The sequence below is a fragment of the Phyllobates terribilis genome, unplaced genomic scaffold (genome assembly GCF_046119375.1).
Source record: "Phyllobates terribilis strain yellow unplaced genomic scaffold, ASM4611937v1 Scaffold_46__1_contigs__length_10046794, whole genome shotgun sequence".
In the NCBI taxonomy this organism is placed as follows: Eukaryota; Metazoa; Chordata; class Amphibia; order Anura; family Dendrobatidae; genus Phyllobates; species Phyllobates terribilis.
The window spans coordinates 1207811-1221490 of record NW_027362806.1 but is presented as its reverse complement, the minus strand read 5'-3'; the positions used below and the strand labels follow the sequence as shown (position 1 = coordinate 1221490).

The window sequence follows — 13680 nt, the reverse complement described above, 5'->3', positions numbered from 1 at the left end:
ATGCGGATTGTACATGCGGATTGTACATGCGGATTGTACATGCGGATTGTGCATGCGGATTGTACATGCGGATTGTACATGCGGATTGTATATGCGGATTGTACATGCGTTTTTCCTGCCAGGGACATGCAGAAGTGAAGCGTTCTTCACATGCATTTCCACATGCGGGTTGACAAGCGCTTTACAAGTGATTTTAGCATCACTTGGAAAGTGCTTGTCAATTTGGTCACACTATAGAAATCCATGAAAACGGCATGGATTTATATAGTGTGACCCCAAAGACTGGTTAAAAATAAAAAAATCTACTGTATAATTGTCTTATCCCGTCTGTCTGTCTGTCTGTTTGTCCGTCTGTCCTGGAAATCCCGCGTCGCTCATTGGTCCGGCAGCGGCCAATCAGCGCCGCGGGATTTCTGAAAAAAGATGGCGGCCGTTAGCGGCTCATCTGCGGGACGGAGCTCAGCGGCGATGCAGCCGGGAGATAAGCGCCGCGAGGCGCTCATCTCCCGGCCGGTACCAGCAGAAGGACATCGACCGCCGGACCCATCTGCGGGACGGAGATGCAGCCGGGAGCCAAGATCGTGTAGCCAAGATCGGTGATTGGTCGCGGCCGATATTTAAATTTGGCGCCCAAATCGGTGATTGGTCGCGGGCAGCGTCCGCGACCAATCAGTACAGTAGTGTTTAACTTTTGCGGCAAGATCAGTGATTGGTCGCGGGCCAAGACCGCGACCAATCACCGATTTGTGCGGCACATTTAAATAGCGGCCGCGACCAATTGGATGTCAGCGCCGCTCAACGGTCCTCCCTTCACACCCTAGCCGCATGGATGTCAGCGCCGCTCCCCGGTCCTCCCTTCACACCCTAGCCGCATGGATGTCAGCGCCGCTCCCCGGTCCTCCCTTCACACCCTAGCCGCTGATGTCCCCACAGTATCTGCATGGTGTTACAAAGGTCCGGACATTTGTGTTAAAAATCGCTGATTGGTCGCCGACGCTATTTAAATGTGGCGCCAAAATCGGTGATTGGTCGCGCCCAGCGTCGGCGACCAATCAGCGATTTTTAACACAATTGTCCGGACCTTTGTAACACCATGCGGATACTGTGGGGACATCAGCGGCTAGGGTGTGAAGGGAGGACCGGGGAGCGGCGCTGACATCCAATTGGTCGCAGCCGCTATTTAAATGTGCCGCACAAATCGGTGATTGGTCGCGGTCTTGGCCCGCGACCAATCACTGATCTTGCCGCAAAAGTTAAACACTACTGTGCTGATTGGTCGCGGATGCTGCCCGCGACCAATCACCGATTTGGGCGCCAAATTTAAATATCGGCCGCGACCAATCACCGATCTTGGCTCCACATTTAAACACCGCTGTACTGATTGGTCGCGGACGCTATTTAAATGTGGCGCCAAAATCGGTGATTGGTCGCGCCAAGCGTCGGCGACCAATCAGCACAGCGGTGTTTAAATGTGGAGCCAAGATCGGTGATTGGTCGCGGCCGATATTTAAATTTGGCGCCCAAATCGGTGATTGGTCGCGGGCAGCGCCAGCGACCAATCACCGATTTTTAACACAAATGTCCGGACCTTTGTAACACCATGCGGATACTGTGGGGACATCAGCGGCTAGGGTGTCAAGGGAGGACCGGGGAGCGGCGCTGCGGGTCCGGATACTTCTGCTGCGAGCAGTCGCTCATCTCCCGGCTTCTCGCAGCGGAAGTAGCCGCACAGGCAGCGGCGCTCCCCGGTCCTCACTAATACGATTCCGCTCCCCGGTCCTCACCAATACGATTCACTGATTGGTCGCGTGTGGAGAGCGAGACCAATCAGTGATCTTGGCGCTAAAGTTAAACACCGCTCTGCTGATTGGTCGCGGCCGCTGCCCGTGACCAATCACCGATTTGGGCGCCACATTTAAATAGCGGCCGCGACCAATCACCGATCTTGCCGCCACATTTAAACACTGCTGTGCTGATTGGTCGCGGACGCCAGACGCGACCAATCAGCGATTTTGGCGCCAAATTTAAACCCGCTCCGCTAGTTGGTCGCGGATGCGGGCCGCGACTACTCAGCATTACTGGCGCCAAATTTAAACACCGCTCTGCTGATTGATCGCGGTCGCTGGCCGAGATCAATCAGCAGTATTGGCGCCAAATTTAAACACCGTTCTGCTGATTAGTCGCGGTCGCCGTCCGCGACCAATCAGCAATATTGGCGCAAAATTTAAACACCGCTCTGCTGATTGGTCGCGGTCGCCATCCGCGACCAATCAGCAGTATTGGCGCCAAATTTAAACCCCGCTCTGCTGATTGGTGGCGGCCGGCTGTCTCGACCAATCAGCAATTTTGGCGCCAAATTTAAACCCCGCTCTGCTGATTGGTCGCGGTTGCCGGCCGCGACTAATCAGTATTGTTGGCGCCAAATTGCCGGCCGCGACTAATCAGCATTATTGCCGCCAAATTTAAACACCGCTCTGCTGAATGGTCGTGGCCGTGACCAGTCACCACTATTGGCGCCAAATTTAAACACCGCTTTGCTGATTGGTCGCGACCGGCGGCTGCAACCAATCAGCATTATTGGCGCAAAATTTAAACCCCGCCCTGCTGATTAGTCGTGACTGCCGGCCGTGACCAATCAGCGATATAGCCGCTAAATTTCAACACCGCTTTGCTGATTGGTCGCGGTTGTTGGCCGCGACCAATCAGCGATTTTGGCGCCAAATTTAAACACCGCTCTGCTGATTGCGCCCGGTCTGCCGCATACATATTCTAGAATACCCGATGCGTTAGAATCAGGCCACCATCTATAAATCTATACTTAACTTCCGATGGCCCCTGCAGTCTTGCTTCGCTCCGTCCTGGCTGCCGGCAGATCGCGGTACACTGAAGGACCTGCTGTCACATGACTATGACGTCAGCGCAGGTCCTTCAGTCCATCGCGAGCTGCCAGCATGGGAGGACGAGCGCAGCGGGGGCCGTCAGAAGGTAAATATAACATTTATTTTATATTTTATTCTTTTTTTTGACAGGTTCTATGGTACCCGGGTCCGGAAGAGAGTCTCCCATCCTCCACACGCGGGTACCATCCGCACATTGAACGCATGTATTCCGCATGTGCTTATCTAGTGAAGTGGAATCCATTTGTTCCAATGCAAGTCAATGGCGGCGAAAAAGCAGCGCTTACGCGAAATAATTGGTAGTGCTGCGTTTTTTTCCGCAATGATAATCCGCAGTGGAAATTTCCGCAGCATGTGCACAGCACATGCGGACTATCATTGGGGAACATGGCAGACCTTCTAACATGCGTTTTTAAGCGTTTCTGCAGCGTTTTTGCCATGCCGAAACGCTTAAAAAACGCATTGTGGGCACACAGCCTTAGGCCATGTGCCCACGCAGCGTTTTTGTAGCATTTTTGCGGCATTTTTAAAAATTGTGTATTGGAATTCCTTAACACGTGGTCTGGGTAATATAGCAGACCTATAGGTATATAGGATTATAATGTTTATTACAATATTATGCTTATATAAGAGATTTCAAGAATGTGGAATGTTAATTGTAAGATATAGTAACTGCAAGTTATCAGACGGTAATGGGCAAGCTGAAAGGATATATCGGAGAGATGCATGTATGTTATTTTATTATTGTATGTACTGGTTTCTTGTTTTGTAAAAAAAAAAACTAATGAAAAAAACTCAAAAATTTATTGGATTAAAAAAAAAGAATAGGAAAAAGGTTTCTACACTGTGTGGGTTCTCTGGTGCTTAATTAAAGCTGATTTCCATTTAACACATTTCCCACATTCTGAACATGAAAAATGCTTCTCCCCTGTGTGAGTTCTCTGGTGTCTAACAAGACCTGATTTCTGGTTAAAACATTTCTCACATTCAGAACAGGAAAAAGGCTTCTCCCCTGTGTGAGTTCTCTGGTGGTTAACCAAAGCTGATTTATTGTAAAAACATTTCCCACATTCTGAACATGAAAAAGGCTTCTCCCCTGTGTGAGATCTCTGGTGATTAACCAAAACTGATTTATGGTTAAAACATTTCCCACATTCTGGACAGGAAAAAGGCCTCTCCCCTGTGTGAGATCTCTGATGTCTAACAAGTTCGGATTTCCGGTTAAAACATTTCTCACATTCAGAACAGGAAAAAAGCTTCTCCCCTATGTGAGTTCTCTGGTGCTGAACCAAAGCTGATTTATTGCAAAAACATTTCCCACATTCTGGACAGGAAAAAGGCCTCTCCCCTGTGTGAGATCTCTGATGTCTAACAAGTTCGGATTTCCGGTTAAAACATTTCCCACATTCTGAACATGAAAAAGGCTTCTCCCCTGTGTGAGTTCTCTGGTGAATAACAAAATATGATTTCTGGTTAAAACATTTCCCACATTCTGAACAGGAAAAAGGCTTCGCCCCGGTGTGAATTATGTGATGTCTAACAAGATCGGTTTTCCGGTTAAAACATTTCCCACATTCTGAACATGAAAAAGGCTTCTCCCCGGTGTGGGTTCTCTGGTGAATAACCAAAACTGATTTACGGTTAAAACATCTCCCACATTTGGAACAAGAAAATCTATTGTCCACTGTGTGTATTTTTTGACTTATAGACTTTTCGAGGGTAAAACTATTTCCATTTTCTGGTAGTGAATATGTCTTCTTTGCTTTAGGAGCAGTTCGTTTTTCAATCCTTAATTTTTTATTTTGACTTTCCTTAGTAGTCGGTAATGAATCAGAAGACAGGACCTGTTTCATAGGATCAGATGACAAATCTTTGCTGTGAAGGGATGATGGTATATCTGGAGTAATGGCATTCACTTCAATTGTATCCTGTGGGATCTCAAGATCATCAGATTTAAAAATCTCCTGTCCCTCTGATCTCCTGGTACAGTCATCTGCCAAGAAAAAAAACATTAATTTTGAATAAAACAACCTTGAAATTTATATTTTTGAACATTTCTACTTAAAATGTCTGTAGAAATCACAACTTATTGACAGAATGACAGTGAATGACAATTCACAGACTAATAGAAAACTTCTTAGGATGAACCAATGGAACGTGGTGTTCAACGGTTTGTTCATTCTGCCTCCAAAATATGGAATAAGAAGCCACCAAACAATGTTATGCAGATGAAAATGATACCAATAAAAACTTCTACTCATCCATAAACCAATCCAGCAATATCCGCTCTCCCAAAGTCAAATCTCCTCCTCTCTTCTGAGTCTTGCAGTGTGCCCAAACCACATTTATCATCCATGTATTTGGCATTACTATAGTGAGAAGAACCCTCTTCATTTACGGTGTGTGTCTCCTGGAGCACAATCTGGGCACTATGTGTTGGGTAATAAAATGGCCAATGTGCAATTTTTACTCTCCAACGTCGACTGCGAGCTAATGTCCAGAAAATGGCCGTGGAATCAAAATAGTCACTACTCCTATAGATTAATTCATTGAGGGTTATAATTTCCAAAATGGAGTCACTTTATGGGGATTTCTATTGCTCTGGTTTTCTGCTATTTTGTCATATTAAGGTTTCTACAAATGTTGTGTCCCATCTCCTCTGGGATCTGCAAGATCTGCATTCAAATAGCTAAATGGCGCTCCTTCCCTTCTTACCCTGCCATGTGCCCAGACAGTAGTGTACAACCGTATATAGGGGATTGTCACATTCAAGAGTAGCTGGAAATAATTTGTAAGGTCCATTTGTTTCCTATTATCCTTTGTGAAGAATTCCAAAGTTATCATCACATAAAGTGACACACGTCAGATTTGAAAAATGGAACCTGATTAGGAACAAAAAACTGTCTGCGGGAAGGGGTTAAATCAGAGGATTTTGGGAACGAACTGTTGTAGTCAAAAACTGTGAGTATAGACAGTAACACATCTACTGAAATGATGGAACTGAACAGTCTTCTCAGTAAATAGTGAGTAACTAGTGGTGAAACCTCTCTGGGGTAATTAGAGTCTGGGGCTCGGGGGCTCTTCATCATCTAAACTATCGTAAGGGACAATATTTTCTGTCAGATAAATTTCAAGAAGAAATATTAGACATTGAAGTAGAACTTTTTATAATAGTGCAGAGATGAGGGGTCTTAAATTTAGACCTCAGCATTGGGAAGAGGTAATGGAGACCTTCTTTTAAAGACCACCATGGAGTTACATTGACCCAAAAGTGAGTCAGGCCGATCCCACCATAATCAAACTATCATAGAGAATGAACCTGTAAAAAAGACAGAATAAAAGATATGTTACATCCCCAACAACAACGTATATATAAGGGAGAGCTCCATCACTAAACCGGAGTCGCACTCATTTATGGTGGACCATTGGAGGTATGATGAGTCCTGACCAGAAGAGTAGAGAAAGTATTAGTGTACCCATTTCAGGAGAGATTGTGCAGGAATCTGAATTCTTTAGGATTGAAAATATAATGGAATTTATGATGTGGAGTGAATCCATGAAACCAGGGCTCGAGCCATGCCACCACATCTCCTGCAGGCGTGAATAGATGTATATTACAGCCATCAGCCACGCACAGCTTAGAGACATATCATGGCACAGGTGTAATGTTATTTATGTAGTTTATCAAGATCCTGTTTGAAGATAGTTTGAAAAGTCAGGATAAAGGGAAACTCTGTTGTTATTGTACAGAAATTCACACTTGGCCCTCACTGCACATTTAATGTTGTCGATCATAAAAGTGAAGCTTGGCCAGAAAGACTGGACCTGGTCTTGTAGGGACCATATGAGAACATTCAGCAGCACAGAAGGGAGAGAAGTTAGATTCATCCAAAAAGATATCAGGGATCTAGGAAGCCAACAGCATCATTACCCTCCGCTTTTTCTTACAGGCCCATCAGAATACTTTTCTTCAAGTGATTTTCTCACTTGTCAGCACTTTCTACGTACGCTGTCATTTGGATTTGGAGTTTACAGATCTGGGCAGGTAACGGTCAGCGTCTACTAATCCCAGGGGGTAGGTGGATCCTCCAGGTTGTAAGTTCTACAGAAAAGGTCTTTTAAAATTACACAAAATAATGTGAACATTTTTGGATGGAGGACAATGTTGTGGTCTAGAGGGAAAATGGTGATCACACGATTGTGATACGGCCGGACTACACCACCGATAAAGCAGCCACAGCCGGTGACTGAGAAGAATCTGTGACTTCTCTGCATTTAGTGGTTACTACTCACCTGGGTAGTCATATGTAGGAATATCCTCTTTACACCGCTCATCACCCCTCACATATGTCTCTGTAGTATTAATATGAGTCAGATCTTCACCCTGAAACAAATATTGTAAAAGTCACAGACAGATGGAGAAGTCACATCTATGATCAGCTCTAATCCTGCCATCTCCACCATTCTCATTACACAAGTATAAACCATATAATACTGGTGGATAAAACAAGACAGAGCACAAGACCTTCACAGCCGTCTACACATCATAGGGGAGATCTCAGGACACCTTCTCTCCATCTACCTGATGATCCTGAGGAACATTGGGATCTTCTTTACAGTCCTGTGGAAGAAGAGGACGGGGACATCTCTCTGGTGTTGTCCTCTTACTGGATAGATCTGGAGGAAACACATACAGGAACTGAATTCATTCTTTACATACAGATAATTATAGGCCGTGTGTATTTAGTCCTGTCTATTACCTGGTGATGTGAGGGGCTGGGGAACCTCCATCATGATGTCCTTGTACAGATCTTTGTGTCCTTCTAAATATTCCCACTCCTCCATGGATAAATAGACAGCGACATCCTGACACCTTATAGGAACCTGACACATACAATGATACCATCATCCCCCCGATCCCTCCATAGCGTTACTGTATAATGTCCCAGCATTCCCAGCAGTGTCACCTCTCTAGTCAGCAGCTCAATCATCTTGTAGGTGAGTTCTAGGATCTTCTGGTCATTGATATCCTCATGTATCAGGGGGTGAGATGGAGGCCCGGTGATTGGGCTCAGGGGTCTTCCCCATCCCTCAGACACATGGTCCTGACAGCGCTCATTAGAGGTCTTCTTCACTACTGTGTAATCCTGGTTATGGAGAGACACATTAATAAATCTCAGTACAGACATTTCCAGAGTCCTCACCTCTCCAGTTCTGTCCATCTGTTATTCCCATAGATAAGAATGATGTAATGTGACGTCATCAGAATCTCTCACCTCTCCAGTAAGCCGGAAGAGGATCTCTAGGGTGAGGTGTAATATCCTCTCCGCCATCTTCTCTCTGTCCATGTCCATCCTTGATAGGAGATTCAGAAAAATTCTCTTAATATAGAAGATCTTCACTGAGAGGATCTGATATTGTAGAGACCTGAATGAGAAGAAGATGAGCCGATGTAACATCATAAAGAATTCTGTGTAATAATACAATTACTGGAGACAATAAGGGAAATATATCAGGAGATAGAATGTGTAGATATTGTGTTCTCTAGTTTTTTATGGACTGGAACATAAGTTGAATTGCTGACTTAGACATCTCCTCCATACTTCCAATCACTGGCTAAGTTGGCCACGGCTTCAGTAAGAATCACACAGAAACCCAAGCAGCAATGGTATTTTTATTATTTTACAACATTCTGCTTTTGTCCCTGACGTACTAATAAAACCTATATATTTTAGGCCACAGACAACAAGCAGTTTCTTCCTCGGAGTCGGCAGCTGAATACGTTTCTTATAGACTCATCTTCCATAACGCTAATTCTCCTCATATACATTACACATGGCATGAGAAATAACAACTTCATGATGAGGACGACATCTTCATCTTCTAATACGGCTCTAGAAACAAATTTGGCCAGAGTCCGTCACTGACTACATCATCACCGACCGTCTATGTGAATGTTTCCCGTCTTTCCCAGGTTGTAATCTTTTATCACGTTAGATCTCATTTATAAGAGCGTGTTTGTAAGAACAAGACAGTTATTTGATGCTAATGGCTCCATGTACAGTGGTTTTATTCCTGGATATTATGTTTCTTTTAGCATTTTCCTGTAGGCTTCCATATATTACATGAAAAACACCAAAAAAAGAAAAGCAAGTGTTAAAACATAAAATAAAATTGGGGATGATGGCACTGTGGGAACATTATACTGTATGTGGGAAGATTGCGGAACTGTGGGAACATTATGCTGTATGTGGGGGGGATGGTGGTAATGTGGGAACATTATACTGTATGTGGGGGGGGTGGTAATGTGGGAATATTATATTGTATGTGGGAAGATGGTGGTACTGTGGGAACATTATACTGTATGTGGGGGGGAAGGCGGTACTGTGAGAACATTATACGGTGCGGGGAAATAGAGGTACTATGAGAGCATTATATTGAGAGGCTTAATGACCGCAGTGGCTCCTGCGACCGACCCCTACTTCAGCTGGATGTGTTCTCGGACTGACATTCAGCTGAAGTGCCACAATACACGCTGCTGACCAATCAGAGGCCAGCAGATGACATCGGCATGTACGCCATTAGGGGGCGCATGGAAGTAACATCATGCTCTCCTGTCGCTTGCAGCTGAAGTCAGCGGCAGCTCCAGAAAAAAGACACCGAGCGGCGAGGGAGCAGAGGGAAGGCGAGTATAATGTTTTGGTTTTTTTAATCAGCGAGTACACGGTGCCCTTGGCCATACTACTACATGTAAGAGTATGGGCTGTGCATTATACTACATGTATGGACTATGGGCTGTGCATTATACTACATGTATGGACTATGGACTGTGCATTATACTACATGTATGGACTATGGACTGTGCATTATACTACATGTATGGACTATGGACTGTGCATTATACTACATGTATGGACTGTGGGCTGTGCATAATACTACATGTATGGACTGTGGGCTGTGCATAATACTACATGTATGAGTATGGGCTGTGCATTATACTACATGTATGACTGGGCTGTGCATTATACTACATGTATGACTGGGCTGTGCATTATACTACGTGTGGACTATGGGCTGTGCATTATACTACATGTACGAACTATGGGCTGTGCATTATACTGTATGGAGGATTATGGGGAGTGCATTATACTTCAGTTATGGGGCCCCATCACTTCTATGTTCGCCCCTGGTGAGTGTAATAGTTTATTTTTTTCCATACACTAAAGAACAGAGGTAGAACGGGGGACATATACTAGGTTGAGGCCCAGGATAAGGGACATACATATACAGGGGGTACGGAAAGTATTCAGACCAGTTTAAATTTTTCCCTTTTTTTTTTTTTTTTTCAACATCATTTTTATTTGATTTTTCAAAACATAAATATATAACATACATCTAATCTGGTACATAGAGAGGTCAGAGTGCCCGTACGCAGACTGGGTCTATAACAACTCTATTCACATATTTAATTGGTATAACAGTACATTTTTCACTCTTTGTTTCATTGCAGCCATTTGGTAAATTCTAAAAAGTTCATTTTTTTCTCATTAAAGTCCACTCTGCACCCCATCATGACTGAAAAAAACAGAAATGTAGAAATTTTTGCATTGGTGGACAGCCATTTTCAGGTTTCTCCAGAGATGCTCAATTGGGTTTAGGTCAGGGCTCTGGCTGGGCCAGTCAAGAATGGTCACAGAGTTGTTCTGAAGCCTCTCCTTTGTTATTTTAGCTGTGTGCTTGGGGTCATTGTCTAGTTGGAAGGTGAACCTTCGGCCAAGTCTGAGATCCAGAGCACTCTGGAAGAGGTTTTCATCCAGGATATCTCTGTACTTGGCCGCATTCATGTTTCCTTCAATTGCAACCAGTCGTCCTGTCCCTGCAGCTGAAAAACACCCCCATAGCATGATGCTGCCACCACCATGATTCACTGTTGGGATTGTATTGGGCAGGTGATGAGCAGTGCCTGGTTTTCTCCACTCATACCGCTTAGGCTGCGTGCCCATGATGCGTTTTTCAAGCGTTTTTGCTGTGGAATTTGCACAGCGTAAACACTTGTAAAACACTTGGTAATCCATCCCCCATGGTCCCCAATGACAATCCGCAATTTCAATACCCATGCTGCTGATTTTTCCGCAGCGTTTTTGATGTGCGGAAAAATTCACAGCATGTTCATTATTTGTGCGTTTACACATGCGGAATTTCCTTCTCAATGCATTAAAAAACACAAGGCAATTCCGCATGTCAAAAACGCGCAAAAAACACGTGTCAAATTCCACACGCGTTTTTCCAGGCAAGGGCATGCAGAAATGAAGCGGAAATTTTCCGCTTCATTTCTGCATCGAGGGCACATAGCCTCAGAATTATCACCAATAAGTTCTATCTTCATCTCATCAGACCAAAGAATCTTATTTCTCATAGTCTGGGAGTCCTTCTTGTGTTTTTGAGCAAACTCTATGTAGGTTTTCATATGTCTTGCACTGAGGAGAGGCTTCTGTCGGGCCACTCTGCCATAGAGTCCCGACTGGTGGAGGGCTGCAGTGATAGTTGACTTTATGGAACTTTCTCCCATCTCCCTACTGCATCTCTGGAGCTCAGCCACAGTAATCTTGGGGTTCCTCCTTTCCTCAACCAAGGCTCTTCTCCCACAATTGCTGTTTGGCTGGACGGCCAGGTCTAGGAAGACTTCTGGTGGTCCCAAACCTCTTCCATTTAAGGATTATGGAGGCCACTGTGCTCTTAGGAACCTTGAGTAATGCAGAAATTCTTTTGTAACCTTGGCCAGATCTGTGCCTTGCCACAATTCTGTCTCTGAGCTCCTTGGGCAGTTCATTTGAGCTCATGATTCTCATTTGGTCTGACATGCACTGTGAGCTGTGAGGTCTTATATAGACAGGTGTGTGCCTTTCCAAATCAAGTCCTATCAGTTTAATTAAGCACAGCTGGACTCCAATGAAGGAGTAGAACCATCTCAAGGAGGATCACAAGGAAATAGACTTGTGACTTAAATATGAGTGTCTGAGCAAAGGGTCTGAATACTTATGACCATGCGATATTTCAGTTTTTCTTTAATAAATTTGCAAACATTTCTACATTACTGTTTTTTTCAGTCAAGATGGGGTGCAGAGTATACTTTAATGAGAGAAAAAAATAACTTTTTAGAATTTACCAAATAGCTGCAATGAAACAAAGAGAAAAATTTACAGGGGTCTGAATACTTTCCATACCCACTGTATATATCAGGATGGGGGGTGGTCGAAATCTCTCAACAGGTCCTATCAGACCCTAGTTATGCCTCTGATTGTACTGTGTGGGGGGGATGGCGGTACTATGGGGGAATTACACTGTGTGGGGTCATCATACATCCTGCATAAGGGGCATAATGGGGGCATTACACTGTGTGGGGGCATCAAACATCCTGCATAAGGGGCATAATGGGGGCATTACACTGTGTGGGGGGAATCATACATCCTGCATAAGGGGCATAATGGGGGCATCATACATCCTGCATAATGGGGGCATTACACTGTGTGGGGGCATCATACATTTAGCATAAGGGGCATAATGGGGGCATAACACTGTGTGGGGGCAACATACATACTGCATAAGGGGCATAATGGGGGCATTACACTGTGTGGGGGCAACATACATACTGCATAAGGGGCATAATGGGGGCATTACACTGTGTGGGGGCAACATACATACTGCATAAGGGGCATAATGGGGGCATTACACTGTGTGGGGGCAACATACATACTGCATAAGGGGCATAATGGGGGCATTACACTGTGTGGGGCATCATACATACTGCATAAGGGGCATTACACTGTGTGGGGGGCATCATACATACTGCATAAGGGGCATAATGGGGGCATCACACATCCTGCATAAGGGGCATAATGGGGGCATTACACTGTGTGGGGGGGCATCATACATCCTGCATAAGGGGCATAATGGGGGCATTACACTGTGTGGGGGGGCATCATACATCCTGCATAAGGGGCATAATGGGGGCATTACACTGTGTGGGGGGGCATCATACATAAGGGGCATAATGGGGGCATCATACATACATACTGCATAAGGGGCATAATGGGGGCATCATACATCCTGCATAAGGGGCATAATGGGGGCATTACACTGTGTGGGGGGCATCATACATCCTGCATAAGGGGTATAATGGGGGTATTACACTGTGGGGGCATCATACATAAGGGGTATAATGGGGGCATTACACTGTGGGGGCATCATACATCCTGCATAAGGGGAATAATGGGGGCATTACACTGTGGGGGTCCTGTACTCTGAGAACAATACGTTTCCTCCCTTCCTGTCTCCATAGTTGGGTCGTATGTATCTATTACAGGAAACAGAACAGAAACCTTATGATTCTTATAAAGGGGCAACACAAGACCCCAAAAGAGCCTCCGTGCTGAAGGGGTTAATGCCCCCTGCGCCCAGTAATGGGGTCTCCACATACCTCCACCTGCAGAGCCGCCACCACATATATGGCTGTTGTGTGCGCACAGGACCTGTGATGAGGTCACAGGAGGGGAGGAGTCAGGGGTCACATGATCAGGGGCCTCAGTGGATGCAGGACTCTGCTGTGCTGGTTGTCATGGTGCTGGATGAGCTGAAGTTTATGTGTGGGGTCAGGAGGGGTTTACAGAGTGGATGTAGCAGAGCCGTGTGTGTACGAGGCGTGCGGAGCGGAGCCGTGTGTGTACGAGGCGTGCGGAGCAGAGCCGGGCGTGTACGAGGTGTACGGAGCAGAGCCGCGCGTGTA

The 13680-nt window shown here is 45.4% G+C and overlaps 1 protein-coding gene across 1 annotated transcript; it reads right to left on the bottom strand.

Moving 5' to 3' along the window:
• Window positions 1–3488: 3488 nt before the first annotated feature.
• On the bottom strand, window positions 3489–13452 carry LOC141191479 (uncharacterized). The gene is made up of 7 exons (XM_073661381.1): window positions 13375–13452; window positions 8174–8324; window positions 7865–8044; window positions 7658–7781; window positions 7480–7574; window positions 7191–7281; window positions 3489–4890 (listed from the first exon to the last, which is right to left on the bottom strand). The coding sequence occupies exons 1-7, from the start codon at window positions 13398–13400 to the stop codon at window positions 3737–3739; spliced, it is 1821 nt and encodes a 606-aa protein (XP_073517482.1). The 5' UTR covers window positions 13401–13452; the 3' UTR covers window positions 3489–3736.
• Between the last annotated feature and the right edge of the window lie 228 nt (window positions 13453–13680).